This window comes from Scophthalmus maximus, chromosome 1 (genome assembly GCF_022379125.1).
Source record: "Scophthalmus maximus strain ysfricsl-2021 chromosome 1, ASM2237912v1, whole genome shotgun sequence".
NCBI classification, from domain to species: Eukaryota; Metazoa; Chordata; class Actinopteri; order Pleuronectiformes; family Scophthalmidae; genus Scophthalmus; species Scophthalmus maximus.
Genome location: NC_061515.1, coordinates 26467503 through 26486257, shown reverse-complemented (window position 1 = coordinate 26486257; position 18755 = coordinate 26467503). Strand labels below are relative to the sequence as shown.

At 40.7% G+C, this 18755-nt stretch overlaps 1 protein-coding gene and 1 long non-coding RNA gene across 5 annotated transcripts in view; both read left to right on the top strand.

The window, feature by feature from the left end:
• mllt3 (MLLT3 super elongation complex subunit) overlaps window positions 1-18755 on the top strand; it is a 50564-nt gene that overhangs the window by 17982 nt on the left and 13827 nt on the right. For all 4 annotated transcript variants that reach the window (XM_035622725.2, XM_035622718.2, XM_035622742.2 and 1 more), the window contains exons 3-7: window positions 2927-3009; window positions 3738-3881; window positions 6158-6196; window positions 7192-7320; window positions 11048-11626. In XM_035622725.2, the coding sequence (XP_035478618.1) occupies window positions 2927-3009; window positions 3738-3881; window positions 6158-6196; window positions 7192-7320; window positions 11048-11626 (974 nt within the window). The remainder of the gene's footprint in view (window positions 1-2926; window positions 3010-3737; window positions 3882-6157; window positions 6197-7191; window positions 7321-11047; window positions 11627-18755) is intronic.
• Window positions 11649-18211, top strand: LOC118299230. The gene is made up of 2 exons (XR_004789799.2): window positions 11649-14027; window positions 14227-18211. It is a non-coding gene; the product is annotated as an uncharacterized LOC118299230 (long non-coding RNA).

The following is an 18755-nucleotide window of genomic DNA, read 5'->3' as shown; positions in this document are numbered from 1 at the left end:
ATGATCTCTACCTACTTTCTATCTCCCAAAACACATTACAAAGAACCCTGCCAAGAGTAGTTGACTTCTCACTTCCAATCATTTAAAATAATCATTAGTGCTGTAATGATGTATTTTATGTCATACAATAAAATGTGAAAATGTCTTGAGCTTGTGTACCAAAAACCCATTTTAAACTCCATCAATTTTGGACTGAGAGAGCCAGAGGTGCTTGAATGCTAACTTCTTCCCAAGTGTTGGGAGTAATTCCTGCCGCATTCTATTGGTCAGGCTTTAGCTGCACTGAAAATATCCCAGCATGACATCATGTCTACCCAGTGATCCATGCCACTAAGAAAAATATACCAGTTCATGTACAGAGTTGATGTGCTTTATTGTGAATTTTTCTTTCCATTTTGGGGGCAGTTCAGCTCATCTTCCTCCCCCACCTCAGTTTATAAAAGGTGTGGTGTTGAATGGGCTCTTTTAGCTGGCTGTAATTGAACCTGACCCACTTGCACAATTAACTCTAACCCATAATATTTGTTGAGTGGTATTGGGTTTTGGATGGCTTGGCCCCAGCGGTGAGGTCAACCTCAGCGTAGTCAGCTGAGCCATCAATCACTGTTGCTCCGTGAAGGGGCGGGGCTCCAATTTGAAACAGGAGATCCCAGCAACGACTAGACTGATGCCAAAGCCGGGTCAGTGCTGAGGATGACTCAAGACTTTTCCAAGCTCTCCTCCATCACCAGGAGCCAAGCTGTCAGCCATGATGCTTTAACTTGTGGTTTTCTATACTGTGTGTTCCAGCAACTTTAAAAATACCCCTGAGTACGTGTCAAGTACATGTCAGACTCTAGAGTATTGATTACAACCTTTTAGTTTCGTTTTTTTTTTTTTTGGTAGAGATTGTGATTATTGGATAAAAATACATATGTAATAATGATAAAGGTCCACTTACAAGCTTTTCACAAGTTTGCTCAGTATATTGAAATAAATTAATATGATTTGAGCAAATGTGTTTTAAAATAAATATACAAGATAATATGTTGTATATATTTTTTGTTGTGTAGATATCTCATGTGCAGTACATTTAGGGCTGGGCCATAAAACAATATTAGGCGATACTGTTGGTTCTGAGGCTACTGTATTGGACAGTGTGTCTGGGCTATTAGTGGGAAGAAACTGATGAAATCATTACTACTAAGAGTTGGAGGAATAGACTGTTCAGTAGAGCTTCTGCTCTCTGTCAGCCTGGCTACAGTGCTGAAGAGGAACCTAGGGTTGTCTTTATTTTCCTCTATTATTGAAGAATAATATGTGGTTCATGCATTTCTGAGGGCTTTCCAGTTTAGGTGAGAATCATCTTGATTAGATGAACACCATTTCCTTTCTGACTTACGTGATGTCTGTTCTAAAGCACGTGTTTGTGCATTAAACCATGGAGCTATCCTCCTCTGTTAGACTGTCTTCTCTTTCACAGTTAGGCTTCCGAATGAGTTAAAGCTATGTTTTGGTCGAGGGTTAAGCAATAAGTCTGATTGGAAAATTGCTGCTACCCCTCCTCCTCGGCCTGTGATCCAAGGAATATGAGTATAATTATAATTGGGAGGTGTTGATGATGAAAAGTGTGTTGTTTTTCAGAAATTGCATGAGCTTATGCAATCTGTGATCGGCTGACTTTTCTGGACATTTGAATGTAATGAAAATAAAATTAAACTCCTCACCGTCTTGTGAAAAGCAGTGCATTTTTATGAAAACCTATAATAACAAAGGAGAGAAACGTTGAAAAGGGTTGAATATGTTTCCAAAGCATTTTATACCTTTCCCCCCACTGGAAGCAGCTTGTCAGAGATGCCTGAGCAATTTCCACTTTTCACTCTTGCTGGTACAGACTTATGATCTTATCATTATTATCTTATTATCTTACATTAACATCCATTCATGCAGTCCACCATGAAAATAATAGTCTGTGGCCACATCCATTGTGATTACTGATGCAGCTGTTGTTACTTTTCATTTTGCACTGAAGTAACATTATTATTATTTTTTTAAATGACTAAGAAGTGCTTTTCATCTGTTCCTCCAGTAAACACATTCACCCTCCACATACATGGACTTAATTGGTACTTTTTGTTCAGCGTCCACAGGGACTGAAGCTGACAAACACACACCTCCAGGGAGGAACTCCTGAGCTCTAGGAGTGGTTGTTTGCCTTTTTTGAAAGGCCATGGGAGTTTGGAGGGGGGCGCTTCACCATGTCATCAGCTGGTTGCATACATGACCTTTAAAGGCTCTGGTTCCAATTTAAGCCACTTTTTTTTATTATTGATACATCAGTGCAGATGATCGGAATGGGAGGTAATGAGTTCTCATGAGAATGGGCTGCAGGTTAAGTAGCTCCTTGGTTCTGTGACACACTGACAGACTTTCAGAAGCAAAGTGTTCATGCTCTGATTGTTGTTTCTTAAACCACAGTGTTTCCCCTACCATTGAATTGGGGGGGGTCCCCTTTTTTTGTATTATACATATAATGCCCAGCAGAAGTCATTTAAGGTCACTTTCCTTATACACCGTATCCCCCATTCCTGTGTAAAAGATTGTGGATGAAACTTACCGTGATTTGTGAAACCTAACCCTAACGAGCCCTAATCCAACACCCCCCCCCCCCCCCCCCCCCCCCCCCCCCCAACAAAAAAAACAAACAGTAAACCTAGGGGAAACACTGAACCATGTGAATAAGTGATGATGATTATTATAATAATGGTTTGGACTGTTAATCTCATGAGCTGTCCCCAAGCAGCCACCACTGCTGTGGACGTAACGGTGATATGGGGAGCGAACTAGAACCAAATGAGCTTAAACCAGTCTTCTCTGTTTTAATCAGTCACCTTGTGCTGAATGTCAACAGCTCTCTCTTTAACAGCCGACTTCTCTTTCGTTTCAGTGTGCAAGGATCCACCGTACAAAGTGGAGGAGTCTGGGTATGCAGGCTTCATCTTGCCTATTGAAGTTTACTTCAAAAACAAGGTACATTTAACAAATTTCCTCACCAACAAACTGTGTTTTACGTATCAAACATTGTATGCCCCCCAAGTACAACTAGACTCACTCAGGTGAGTGCCTCTGTCGGTGCAATTAGAGCTGGCCACACCCCCCTGCACAGCGCAGGCTCCGACACGCACTCAGGATTGGGAATAGCGAAAATTTCATCATAGACAAATGAATGAATTTCTTTAATACCGTAGCGGCACCGGTATCGCGATTCACCGACCGTGACCATAGACCGTGACCATAGACCGTGACTGATGCTGCGGGGCTGTAACGCACTACGTTCCAGTGTCTGCTTAAAAAAAAAGTTGACTCGTTTGGCCAGTAAATACAAGTCCTGGGGATTACCGGTGTAGGAAGAGAAGTCTGGCCGAGCACCGATCACAGCAAAATAAGCCGACTACTTACCCCTACTTTTGAATTGATTTGCAGACAAAGAAATATCAGGGCCTCTAGCCCTCATCATGGATGTTATCTCTTGATATTTCAAAAATTACAAAATTTGTCTTTAGACATTGTTATATTGATCCATCAAGAGAAGCAGAAATCATAGATCACATATCAGGATGCCTGTGGGGGGACAGCATGGTAGTTTGGATCTGAATGTGTGATGCCGTGTACTTCTTTATTCTTGGAAAAAGCCCTGGCAGAATTATTTTGATTGATCTCCTCTCTCCCTCTCTGGTTGGATCACCACTTTTCCCCAGGAAGAACCGAAGAAAGTTCGCTTTGACTACGACCTGTTCCTCCACCTTGACGGCCACCCGCCTGTCAATCATCTCCGCTGCGAGAAGCTTACCTTCAACAACCCAACGGAGGAGTTTCGTAGAAAGCTGCTGAAAGCCGGAGGGGTAGGTGCAGTGCAAGAGGGGGTGTCATGGGCTTGAGTGACATTTTTTAATGCAACACAGACGTACGTAGATGTACCACTGAAGATAAGACTTTTCGCCTCTGTTATTCCAAGGATTGATTTCAGGGCTGTGTTTCCAGAAACACTTTGGTGCACATTCATACAGTTCTACAGTTCTTCAGCCACAGTGAATTGTTGAGTAGATCAGCTGATTTAGCCATGAAAATGATACCTTAACAATAGGTTTTTGAGACCAGCCCCTCATGTAGTATCATGTCTTTCTTTTATTGGCAACAAAAGACCCAAACCAGCAATGTTTAAGTCTGCCTCTCAAAACTTCCTGACCTTTTCCACTCTGTCTGTGCCCACTGACGACATAAATCTTTAAAAACATTTCACAAAAATATAGTTTCATATAAAAAAGAAAGAGGGAAAAAAAGGTTCCTTTATTTCACAGAGAGAAATAGTGCATATTTGGGGGGCTATTACACGATTTTTCAAAGTCGTAAGATTGCTGTGCCGTTCCTACTACATGATATGCACTCTTGTATTCGCGAGGCCTTGTCGTTGTGCTGTTCAAACTACGTGACTCATCGGCGACGAGGGTCATGCGCTACATGATCCTTCACCAAAGTACGTTTGTCACGAAAACACATGGGAGAAGAAACACGGGAAAATACACGATACAAGCGGGAAACTGGATTTGTTTGTCACTTTCACAATGGACGTCAATAAGAAACTGTGTTCAATATATTGCATAATACTCTTATGTTGAAAGGTCAGAAACAGAAAGTAGTTTGAGCGGTGTTGTGTGGATGGAGAGAAATAACTTTAATATGTGGTTTTGCAATAAAGTCAGCCGAGGTTACACTCATCATCTGTTGCAGTAAAAACGCACAACACGACAGAAAATAGCCCCCGCATATAGCCTGCGCGATAGTTTGTTCAGAAACAAGGAAAAAGCAGAGAATATGGCTAAAGTGTTGTTGCGTTGTTGTGCTACAGTTCCTCCTCTGGGTTTCCAGGTTGACGCACTCACTGCCTGTCACATCACAGCTCATGCTGCAGGAGATGGGTTCCCTGACGTGTCCAGTCACTTTGATCGCATCATTGGTAGTTCACAAACAGCGATCGAGTGCCGATTTGAGAGCCCTGATTTCATGCAGCTTTCCCTCCTATTTGCTGCAGCTCCGGGATTTGTCGGCGTGCTGAAAATCTTGGTTCAAATCTTGTAGTGTGAACTCGGCATAACATGTTCAATACAACAGAAACACAAGAAAGACAAAGATATTTCTTAGTCAAGTCTAAATACAACGTACAATAAAAGAAAAAGAAAATCCTCATTTGATGCTCTAGTACGGTGAATGAGAGATCAAAATAAAAAAAAAGTGTGACTCATTAATTCATTTCTTTTTAAGATTTAGGACACCATTGGAGCTCTGTCACACAGAGGAATAACCTATCTGGCTGTGGATACATTACATACATAACATAACATTCACTGTTGGTTCCTTTAATACCATGAGCTTTGTAGAAATTCACTGTCAGAAAGAAAATTTGATTGTGCCATCAATGTTCTTTCAGGCGTAAAATTGAGGAAACTCCTTTGTTTGGCTCTCGGGCATAGCAGCAGCTGTTCAGAAGAAAAGTGTGACTGCATGCCAAATGTCATTCTGTTACAGTATAGGAGGTGTAACCTAACCACCCTCTTATCTGTTCTATTCAGAACAAGCTGCTGTATTGTTTGACCTGTGTTGTCTGGCTTTCTCGTCATTTTATGTAAGAAAGTTTTCTGCATCTACAGTTGGTCTAACCTAACAGGTCGTTACGTTTGTGTTATGAATCCTATACAGTGCAGTATGAACAGCTGTAAATGTAGCCACGCATCATCTGATGTCATCATTAAAGTTACCTGTACTTTGTTACAGTTGTGATCAACTGGCATCAGTTTACCTTCAGTTGCTTCCTCAGTGTCGGGTGCTTTCAGTCAGTTGGCCACCGGCCAGAGAACCCCTGTAGACTGGAGGTTTTATGGCTGGAGCTAAGTGCTCTCTATTTACTTTGCCCTGCACCCTCCTTCATAGCCTCATGTCGCAACTCACATTCTCCTTTGTCAGGAGGAGAGTCATCCCTGAAAGATCTTGGTAGTTACTCTACCACAGGCTCTTCCTCAGATTTGGACAATAATGAGTATTCAGCTATGCTAAAAAAAAGTTTCCACCAGTTTAATAGAACAGGTTTAGATAATAAATATGTCTCTTTCATTGTCTTTCACAGCAACGGGATCCTCACAAACGAAGTTCAGAAGACTCAAAAGTAAGATTTCCATCATGCGATTGGAGTCATGGATGCCTTTTGCTTTAGATAGCTCTTTATGTAATGATACCATTGGACATTAACCTCAGCACTGTAATATAGACATGCTGAAGCAGCTGTGTTGTTTTCACTTGCATATTCTGAGTCCTGTGCTGACTGCAGGATATATCCAGCAAGATCATGCTCTTTTAGGCATTTGAATGTGTGTGATGTGGATACATTTTCTGCTATTGGTGGTGAGGATGGCAATGTACAAATTCATTACTGTTCAGCTGAAAAACACAACTGCCTTGCTGCCACTGGTGTGGGGGTTGTCCATATAAAATAATAGGGAGGGATGTTGTGATGCTTGTCGTTCAGCAGTGATGTGTCTTGGCCTTTTGGTTAGCTTAGCTTAGTACTAATTCTGGATGCAGGAGAAAATTGTTGGCCTGTCTCTGTCCAAAATAAATGAAACACTGCCAAAGCTCTCTGATTGATCTGATTCATTTTGTTTGTTAAAACCCACACCAAAGTATAATTATCCAAAGACAATTTGCAGTTGTAGGGGGTGTTATGGTGCAAACTAGTGTGGCAAACAACAACTTGGCATTGTATTTTTGTAAGTTGATGGATTAAACAAGATATGTGTTGTCGCAAGCTGTTTCCCCCTGCTACCAGTCTTCATGCTAAGCTAGGCTAACCACACCCTGACTCCAGCAATAGACAGAGGATCACAAAAGTGTTAAATATGCAGATGATATGTTGTTTGTCAAGATGGAAAAGTTTTAATTCAATATTGGGATTTAAAGTCCACTTTAAGTACATCAGTGGCAAACGAAGAAACCCAATAGTGAACATTTTAATTTTCTCTATTATATCATTATTTAAAGTTGGTTAAAGAATATTGCTAAAGACACATTTAATCAGTTCCCAAAAGGAATTAGTGCGATGCTTTTTTCAAGTAATTTGAATCAGTCTCTGATCGTATTGGTTTGTTGCCGTTTCTCTGGCAGGTGATGGTAATGCAGGAGGGCTCAACCTCCCTGTTCGGCCAGCACCTGAAGCTGCCTACTCTTCCCAATAGCTCGCTGACATCGACCTTCTCCGACCCAAAGAAGAGTAAAAGCTTCCTCAGTTCGAAGGTCAGTGTTGTTTCCAGGTCCTGCCTGGAGCTAAACAACCTTCTCTTCTCCCTCCACTCCCGGGCCCCACCCAGCCCTGAAACTCTGAAACCCCTTCAAAGTCTTCAGGCCCTAATCCCCCACATATTTGGCAGGTTCAAAGACGTCCAAAATATTTAAACTCTGGGATTTCAAAGGCATCTAACTTTGGCTTAAGCAAACTATATCTTGGCTGCCGCTGAGCAACAAGCACTTACTCCATTGAGAGAAGTGCTGTGAATCTCTGACAACCTATGGGTTTTAATATGCCACTGTTTTTCCTCTGTCCTTTTTAAAGTTTTAAACAATTATTTTGTACAAAATAAGTAAAGGTGTTCAGAGGAAGGTTGGAAGAAAAAGGCCCATATGATGGGACTAGAAACTTCATATGCAATTTGAGACATTATCTCTTGCAACATGAAATCATGTATGTCAGTGAAGTGGCATGTTGTTTCCATTATGTGTTATTTTTAGTCCCTTTAAATGGTGTCATTTAAGAGCCAGGTCAGAAGAGGCCCATTTCACATGGAAACGGTTTCCAGTCTAAACACAGTGTGTGTGATGAATTACTTGTGGAGCAGGAGGTCACACACACACTCTGAGTCAGGAACCCCTCCACCACCTGGTAATTGAACATATTTGATATCTTTGTAATAAATCATAACTATTAAGCAACAGGGTCCTGGGCTGATACTAACAATTACTTTTCTGTGCACTGTTTTACAGATTAGTTAATTAATTAATCTAAACATTGAATAAGCCCAAATTGTTGCCTAAGCATTTTTCTCAGACACTGACTCAGTGGAAATTCCAAGGTAGCAGGCAGATGACTTAATGGCTTTATGAGTGGATTTAGCAGCTGCAAGGACCAAACGCATCAAAAAGCTCTCCCTCCTAATGAAAAGACAACATTTGCTGTAGTTTAGCATTTTCTTGTGGTCCACCTTCCAGTATTTTCTCCTCGGGTCCTTATGTACAGTACTAGTGCTGCTGTTGTATGCCATGTGTGAACTTTATTTTGTGGTAATTTTAAAATGTCCAATAACTTCGAAGCCTTGTTTCTTTGGAGAAGTTTGCAATAAAAGGAAAGCTGTCCTTTTCAAATCTCCAGCACTGACTGTAGCTGAACAATGAATAGAGTTAAAAATGACTGTTGTCCTAACGGAGTAACGAAGTAGTGATATTGAAGAAAAGATTATTTATGATGAAGTTTATCTTTTTAGAGAAAAAAACAATGTGACAGTCAACAATACTTATGTGGCCGCATTTTCGGTGGAGCAACCATTGCAACCCTTAAAAAAAAGTCCCAAATACTATGTTTCCCCAATTATTTATCAAAGTCTTGGTGTTATACGGCTACACGTAAAAACAAAATGAAATTCCTGAATTTGAGATGAGTTCTAGTTTGACGTGAAATTAAGAATAGGAATTAAATAAATGGAGTAAAATGAGACTGAAGATATTAGGGAAATGACACCTACAAGCTACTATATATGATATACTACTAATAATATAATAATAATATAATGATTTAAGCAGTGCATTAAGTTAGTATAGTCGCTTATAACTGATAGGTGTAATGATATAGAATTAGAGGATATAGGTATAATAAGGGTATAATGATGTGATTAATAATAACAGTTAAACTGTATGTGCACATACAATCACCCACAATATTGAAATAGTATGAAATGTAAAGATAGAGCACTAGAGACAGAAGAGAATGATATAATATATGAATATATAATAACATAATATGAATTAAAAATATCTACAAGTCTTAAACAGTCAATTCAGTATCCTCAAAAAAGGCATAAAAAGATATGTCTTAAATTAAGTTCCTAAAAGTTTTGAATTAATCCTCTTGCATGCTGTAAGAAATAATATTAAATATTAAAATAAAATAATTTTATGTGGTTACAGGCTGTCAAGGGCCACTATACATTTTTAAACTGCAAGTGGGATTGGGATTGTGGCAAACACTGTCACTGATGCTACTACAGTGGCTTGGCAGCCCAACAGCATGGGGAAGTGTTCATTCAGCAAAAATATAGATTAATTACTTCTTTTTTTATTGATTAATCCATCCATTTTATGCTACATAGCTGTGTCCAGATCACATTAACTTAATAAATTATATCATTAGGAATTATTGTCATATACTGCTGAGAAGTACTAAAAAATTGCCATATCGTTCACTGTTTCCTAAGGTTTGACACTAGGTGATAAGGGTATCCTCCTATTGTAAGGGTATTAAATTAAATTCTGTGGTATTAAGATTGTAAAATTTCCTTGGTGAACCACATTACCCATGTTACTCTTTATCCTAATAGTCATGATAAAATATATAATAATAGGTATATCACATAATTCAGTTCTCTTTTTTACTTGAAAAGAATACAATCCTATAAATTGAAAAAGTATTCAGTAGCTGTTTATATTTATATGTTTTCAGTTCTAGTAATTACTGCCAATATATTATTATTATGGGCCCTACACAGATTTACATGAAGTTGGGTCACCTGCTAACCTGCTGGTGTCATGGTGTTGAAAGGTTTGTCAAAAAGTGCAGTTTTAGTGATCTCTTCAATGGGGATGGCTGCAGAGGCGATATGTGTCAATTTCAGAGCACTAAAGCAGTTTTATGTCTGGCTGCATTGGGAGGGAAATGGGTTTACTGCAGTGGAGGAGCATGCTGGATGTTAGAATGAGCTGGCAGCTTTACGTCCTGAGGTCCTGGGGTCAGCAGCAGATAGACAAAATGAAAGGTTTTAGTGGTGGTTGGGCAGAGTTGTAACACACCCTGTCGTCTAGACTGCTTTAATGGGTTTACTGCATTGGTGAAATATTGACAAGGGGGCTTGAGGTGAGACCCAGAGCCAAATGGCCCCCGTCGTTAGATCGAATGCATTTCCTCCTTTCTCCACATTGGCCTTCACTCCACTTTTAAGGTTGCACATGTGTGGCTATTGAAATGGCCCCTTCACCCCACTGAACAACTCTGCTCAAAAGAAGCCCTGAGTTTGCTATTTAAGCCTATAGATGGGGACTAAGAAGACCCTTTTGAGTTTCTTTTAAGAATGAACCTCTTTTTACAGATGGTAATGCCAAACTGCAGGGTGGCATGCATGTTTTCTCTTGTGTAAAAAGCAAAGGATTAATCTTCCTTTGACCTTGAGGCCTGGGTTTTGCTCACTTTGTTATTTGGGACTAAGCATTTTAGAAGTTGTACATGTAGTTGTAAGTGCAGTCCATCACAACATGAACAGCAAGAGGACAACGTAATCAGAGGAGGGCTGCTATTAAGAAGGATTTGAACAGTCCTTGGAATCATTTACTTTCATTGTCACTTCACTTGCATGCATCAGTTATTATCCCAGCAATACAAGGCATATCATTCCCAGACTCCTGAGATTATTTCTCTGTGGAAAATGATGCCCTTCCTCTATTATGTTTGCTCATTGAGCATAAATGGGATTTCCCTCTTCCTTGTGCCATAATCCTTTCATCTTTTGTTTTTTTTCTTTATAGCTTAGATGATAGTAATTCTGCTTGAACACTGTAAATGTTTTTTCATTTATGACTTAACTTGCCTTCATGCAGTCTGTATACCATGATGTATCCTGTCAGGAAGTAAGAATAATTAGTAATTTGTTTTTAATGACATGTTCCTACATTGTCTTATCAATTTGTTGGCTTTAATCCACAGGATGGCTCCAAAGGAAGTGGAACTACCCTTCTCACCACTGCCACAACCACCAGCACCAACACCAACAGCTTTTCCAAACCCTACAAACCATCCAAGGACCACAAAGACAAGCCTCCAAAAGACTTGAAAGATCCCAAAAGTGCCTTCAGAGACTCTGTCTGGGAACCCAGCAAAGCCCCCAAAGAACCTACCAAGAAACCCAAAGAGAACCAGCCCCTTAGGGATATAAATCCTAAGATGGGCTTCAAAGAACCCAAGTCTTTGTCCAAGGAGCATCGGACTGAGGGTATCACCCATGGGTCAGTGATAAACAAGCGTTTATCCACCCCTGATGGTGACGATCCTCTTGCCAAAAAACGTAAAAAGGGATTTGTGGATTCTTCTGGGAAGCTAATGTCGGGTTCAGATGCTCAACATTCAGAAAAGAAACTATTGAAAGATAGATCACAAGTGCGAACAAGTAAATTACGACCCGAAGGTGATGGGACTGAGCGCAAGAAGGTGTCAACGCTTCCTCCATTCCAGGAACTGGTGGACCCCAATGACTCTGATATGGAGGACCAGTCCAACATATCAGATGTGAGTAGAACATTTTCTTTTCATCTTAACCAAAAAAAGGAGAGTTCTTAAATACAACTAATACCGGTCATTTGTTTGATGATACAGCTATACTAAGACAATGCATGTCTTTTTTTTATTATCATGGAGGGTTAAGAAGAAAATAAGTCCACCATGTAGGGCTTAATTGATGAAGTAACTTTTCATAGGTATGTATACAGAGGTAGTGGAAAGATATACAATTCTTCTAAGACTTTTGATGGGGCAAGATTTGTTGGTGGTCAGTACATTCGTGGTGTCGAAGGGCTGTAAAATCAAATGACCTACAAGGAGATAATCTTCTTTAATGGTGATCTCGTGGACGGTGGTCGGCAAGGAAATTGCTAGAAGGGGTGGGAACTAATAAACCAAGTGGGGGTTCAGCTGCATTCGTCTGGGTGGCCAAAGAGGAAGTGAACATAACTGGAGCAAGCAGGAGCAAGCTACAGTTGCATGATGCTGTTTTTTTTGCCTTATTGATAGCACATGACAGATTATTATAAACTGGAAGTATGATTGTATTTTAAATTATTGAATATGAATGTGACATGTGCTGACTTAAACTGAAGGGTATACCTCAAACGTCCAGTTAAAGAGCAGGATTAGAAAACTTCATCTTTACAGTGGTGCTTTTCATGAATAGGCAGACATTCAACTGGGTTGCCTGGTCCACGCACATTTAGAGGAGAACCTTCCCATAAAGAAGGGCTGTTTTAAGGCCAAATAGTAGACAAGAAAGATTTATGGTTTTACAACACCTGAGGAGAAAGGGGAGACATGGCAGTGAATAGCACAGAGTTCCCCTTTAATCCTTTTAGCTTTTGAAGGAAGAAAAAGGGTGAGGGTTTGTCAAAGAAAGGTCTAAATCCCTGTGCTTCGAGCAGTTTTCTTTTATGCACTGGTGTTTTCATTTCTATTCTCAGTGCTTGTATAAAGCGTGGGTCTTTGTGCATCTTTCTACAAGCGCAGCTTTTTAGGCCGGGGAATTATTACTTAGCACTAGCAGAACCTGTGTTTTTGTCTGTGCTGTATGTAAATGCCTTTTAAGTTTTCCCGAACAAGGACTGGGGGTAGGGTCGGTTGTAAAGGGGATGTGGGGTGACAAATGCCAGGTGTTTAATTCTCCCCAGGCTCGCAACCCCGGTGGCCAAGTGCCGGGCCGACACAGAGTGCCACTCTCATGTGACCACTTGTTTGATCTCAGTGTTTTCCAGTGAGTGCTGGGCCAGAAATGGCAGAAAGGAGGAAATGTGGGGTAGGTGATGACAAGCAGGCTGGCGTGTTAAGATGATAACCTTGTTGCTAGCACACTGGATGTGGGTACAGACTGAGTGATTTGTCACCTGCATAAATTAGAGCCCTTATGTTGTGGATTCATCACAGAGGCATGCAGTTAAGACATGTTTTTTCAAGAGTCTAATGGTATGTGACAGAACAGGGATGATTTCTTAAAATGTCAACATTATACATATTGGTAGCAGAGCAAACTCAGAGCAGTGAATTTAGTACTGACCCTAACCCCTAACCCTTTTTAATTGTTAAACCAATTTTCATCTCAGATCCTCTGGGCGGTAACAAAAGAAGACTTGTTTTAGTTGACGGCCCAGTTTTTTTTTTAATGATGAGCCTCTACATTTTAAAGGAAAAGTAAAAGAGATCTTTTAACAGACCACAAAATAAGTCCACATTATACTGATATATAAGACTAGTTTGCGACATTTCAAGAATGAATGGTTGATAAATATCATTGTCAATATTGTTGGCAAGATTTCATAAGGAACAAATTCAGATAAGTGAGTTTGACATCAAGTGTTCGACAAGTGCACTTTTACATTTACAGTAAAATTGCACTTATAATGGAATAACAGTCTTTTGTAAGTACAGATTTTAAAGGTGACATATTATGCTCAGATTCAGGTTCATACTTTTAATTTGGATTACCACTTGAAAGGGTTTACATGACCTAATGTTCAGAAAAAAGGTATCAGTGTTGTCATACTGCCCATTCCTGCATGGCCCAGTCTGTTGTGATTGGTCAACGGCTTTCAGGGCGTGCGTACCAAATGTCACGCCTCTTCACCAGACGCGGATGTTCGGAACAGGCCGGCCTACTGAGAAGCTTAAAACACAGACATTGCTAAGCTAAGCAACAATGGCGAATTTTCAACCGTACCAGTTTGATCCCGAGTCTGACACCGACAGGAAGAACAAGCGAGTAGTCCTGAAGTTTTTCAACCGAGACTGGTGGTAAGTAACATTGTTACTGTGTACTTCCTCAAAATGACTTGACTGACTGAAGTGCATGTTACTGTATTCAGGGAAACTTGTGGAAACTGCAGCAGAATAGAGAAAAAGAAATTTCTGCTGCAAAGAAATACGACCGGTAGGCCTATTAGCAAGTCATGGTGCTAACCACCTGATTACAACAACAGAAGCACACGGGGGGAGAAACAATTTTTTTTTTCCGAATATCTTTATTTTTTTGCAAATGTCGGGAAACCACAAATATATACATATACAAAAACATATCAGTAGAGAGTCAGTTTGCAGCTGCAATAACGCTTCATTGTTTTCACTTCCAGGCGCTTCCGACATCTCGCCTACCACAGCTTTGTCAGTTGGTGCTGGGGGTATTTGGGATGCCACAACAGGGTTGTCATCCCATCATGTGTTGTCCTCCGGATCCGCCAGGAGTTTCCTGATCCAGCTGACCAGCATGTTGGCTTCCGACCGCCCTTTGACTGAAGCGTGACATGTGGCGAGCAAACATTTCCTCCTTTGACGGTCTGTCGTATTGTGGTGACAGATCCTTGGGGATGGGAATTTTTTTCATCTCCTCCACAAATGGTGCCGGGTCCTCAAACACCATCCTCATCAACTCACCCACATGATCTGTAAAATATTTAATTCAAACATAAATTTTCCTGTGTTTTTCTGAATCCACCTTTGTTTACTTAAAATGTTCAGAATTATTTATTATTCATGTGATATTGTTATCATGTTGTTTTCTAATGATGAAATAGTGTTTTACAACTTACTGAATGTGGGTACTGTTTTAACAGGCTTTGTGGTGGCTTCACCCTTCTTTGTCTTGGGGAACAATACCCTGTAAACCGGTTGTCCTGAAGATGTTGAAGCTTGCTTGTGGTCCGCATTTTTATTATAATGCATGACTGCAAGGTACAACCTACACTAAAAGAATAGAATTCTGATCGGTAACTTTGTTTTAAGATGGTACAGAAACCATTATAAAGTGTATTACCTGCACAACATTCCCATGGACATGAAAACCACATTATTCAGTGCGAAGCGCAGGATCATGCTGTGGAAGGCACCCAGCGATGACGTTTTATAATGGTGGCTCAGCTTCGCCACATCCTTGAGGACTCTGATGTTGTTCATGATCTACTCCACTCTGTGCATTGCCACTGACCCTTGAGTAACCTTACAGAAATATTTAGCAAAAGAGCAGCTCATACATCATTAATTTGTCACTTTAACAAGATATGTGAAGTGGTATTTGTGACTTCTTTACAGGGCTGTAGCTGATTAGTGTGATACAAGGGCAAATAAAACAATTAAAAAATTGCATCAAATGACAACAATCGCTATCTATTCTAAGCTGTATCTCCCCCATTATAGGCTTTATTGTCATTGTACAACAACATTTGTTTGGTAGCTCTTGCAGCAATTTAAAAAACAAAGTGTATCCGAGGCAGTTATTCCAAAATCGGATGTTTGGAAAGCAAACCAACCATCAAAACAGCTGTTTCAAACGGTCCCACCATAACACAGAGCAGCGGCAAAAGTGTAGCAAAACTGGCAGTAGCAAAGTTAGGATAGGCCCAATGCTACGGTGGACTGCAGCCATAACATTACAGCTTATAAAATCATAAGTTCACCTCCACACCTGAGGGTAAATTAGCCACGTGCTAACTGGACTCCAATTTTAACATTACAGGCTATAAAATCATTAATCCACCTCCACACATGGAGAGACGCCAAAATGGAAGTGGCAAACGGTATGCCGCTTGTAGTTCAGCGGCATATGCCACTTAATGATCGCGGCGCTACTGCACACGCAAGCACTGTTAAATATGAAGAGATCGCTAAACAATCATACATTTCTCCATGATATTGCCACGTGCTAACCTCACACAGTCTGCTCTTGTACCGGAGCCCACCATAGAAACTAACTATGGTAGCTGTGGTAATAACTACGGTAGCTGTGGGTGGTGCAGGCTAGCCAGAAAACAAAAAGTTACTGAAGAGTGCTGATAAAAGATACATGCTTAGACTAAAGTCAATCTTACAGCCATTTAACCAACACTCATAGCATTAGCGTTATTGTGGCTCCTCCTGCAAACGGCAAGTAACCGAAGCATAATATGTCCCCTTAAAGGAGGATATAAAACTGACTTTGACATTCTAGGTTTAACATAGAGATGACAAAATAAATAACAAAAATAAGGTTTAGGTTGTATGACTTCAACTTGAGATCATATAGATCTTCTTTTTGTGGTGTTCTTCAAAACACCGCTGCCTTGTATTGAAACTGAGTGACCAAACCCGCTATGTGAAGCAGTACCGCTCTCAATTTACCTCATTAGTCACTGTATCTTCATTGACAAACATCTCTTAAACTGATAGAACTGTACCAAAGGACGAATAACGTTAAATACATTAAACAACACTTGTGTCGGAGTTCTAATAAGCTTATTATTCAAGCATGTTTGTTTAAAAAGAATCCTGGAAAGGAACCACCTGAAACTGACTTATTTAAAATTGTAAGTACCCCCTGGGGTCCTTCAGGCAGAGGTGGGGGTGTAGAGAGCCTGAAATGGCACGGCCAGTTATAACAACAGCGATTTATTACGACTTAAAAAATGGTAGAATAATTGCTGGGTTAACTTCAGCAAGAGTTCAGAAGTTAACAGTGTGTTTGTGTTGCAAACAACAAAGTTACAGTATGAATGGCTTGTCAAACTGAAAGCGCTTCTTAATTCACATTAGAATAGTTTTGTTTGGAATTAGACAAGCAAACCAAATAGGCTTGGTCTTCTTTTTGGCTGTCCTAACCGGGCCGAGAGCAAAGGATAAGAAGCCAAATTGATGCCAGTAAACTACAGCTAAGGACTATTTATTGTCTTTGAAGAGGGCTGCTTTGGTGGCTTTGAGAGAAGCAGGACAAAAGCCCTAAAAAGGAATGGTGGTAAGATTTATGGCCCTCTGAAGGAGCTGTCCCATAAACCAACAGACCAGCTGTGTTGTTTGTTGGCAGGAGGTGACAGCCATTGAAGTCGCTCTGCCTTTTATCCTCACTTCTTTCTCTCATGTGTCTTCTGTTTGGTCACTTCTCCCCAATTAGTTTTCTGGTTTGCAGTAGCGGACTCCTTCGTGAATTTGGGTTTACACAACAACACCCAAGTGCATGTTGTTCTTCTTTCAGACTGACACAGTGATGCTGTTTTAAACCCACATGAACAGCTGATCCGATTATCCAGCCTGGAAGTGGAGGAGTTCAGTGCAATGTCAGGACTAAGCATACAGATATCGACAGAAGAAATCTGGCAGAAGCCACGTAGATTGACAAGTGCACAGATGAGATGCATGTATATATCGCGATTATTGAAACTAGAAGATAGAGGTGTGGTTGAAGATGATGGAAATTCACGCTCTGACTGTGAATGATGCTTGTTTGCAATTCGCACCTAAGGGTTTCAGCTTTTGCCCCTAAAGTAGTGGGCACTTGCACTCCTATAGAGCTGATGGCCTTTAACCCTACGCCGTTCATTTCAACTGAACAGGAATGGTTACACACTTTGTGTCCAGTCCAAGCTCTGCGTATGTACGTGTACAGGACGAAAGTGCTCAGGCGATCTGACCAGATGTTTGTGTCCTTGGTGAAACCCCACACGGGAAGGCCAATCTGTAAGCAGAGACTTTCCTGTTCAATAGTGGGGGTTTAGGCTTCCGTAGCTCCTTCGTGCTCCTCACTCTGCACTGATCCGGCACTGCGCTATTTCATTCATGTCTTTCAGATTTTTACAGATTAACGTTGGATCTTGTAATATGTTTACCGTAGCTGTCGCCGTGCTATCAAGCTGGTTTTATGGTTTCGCGGCCAACAATCGCGTGTGACGGCGAGCTGTGTCGCAGTATGTGGCGATGTATTTACCCGTTTGTTTGTAAAAATATTTTATGTGTTTAGGAGCAGAGGTGCACGGTGAATTTATGTTCAGAAACCAACGTGTTTATTGTCTTCTGCAGGTACGTTTCCTCTTTTGTTGTTTAATGAATGTGAATGCACTCTGTCTAGCCAGCTAATCCCACACACTGTCGTGCCCATGCCCAACAGGTGTCGATCTGTTATAGTCTTCATGTGCATTCAATTTGTTGGATATATTTCCTATTGTTTAATACCAAGATGTGTACTGAGCTGTATGTTGCGACAATAAGTATGTTTTATGTGTATTTTGAAAAGTACTTCTCTGACACTGAATTTATGTTCAGAAGCCAACTTGTTTATTGTCTTCTGCAGCATTCAAATAAATGAGGATAAATAGACATCTGACTCGTCTGCTCCATACCCGAATCTACATCCGTTACATCTCCATTCAGGATATCTATGCAGTGGCTAGCTGGTCCTCACCTGTTCCTTTTGCTATGTTCTACAGCCTAGATGTAACAGCACTCTCACTGGCTCACTCAGTGCTGAGTGTGGGGGTGTCTCGGGGTGAGGGTGTCGCAGGAGAGCAGCGGCGCATCTATCGACGGTGCAGCTGGTGCCAAGCACATAACCACACTCAGCTCCACAAATACCATGTTCAAATCATATTCAATCAGAGGGGGAGTTATTTTCTTCTGAAAAATTACGAAGAATGCTTGTTGGGAAGTAATTTGATGTCCAATGACCTTGCTCCTTTTCATTTATTATAACTTGTGCTCGGACTGAATGTATGAAGTGATTGTGTCATCAGGTGCTGTGCATTCATTCATTCTGTAGGCCTATACTGATTTGCTGTGTCTTTATTTGATCTATGCTTATTAACGGTATAGCAATTTTCTGCTTTGCGTTTGTCTGGAGGGATTGTGTATGTCTATGCATTTG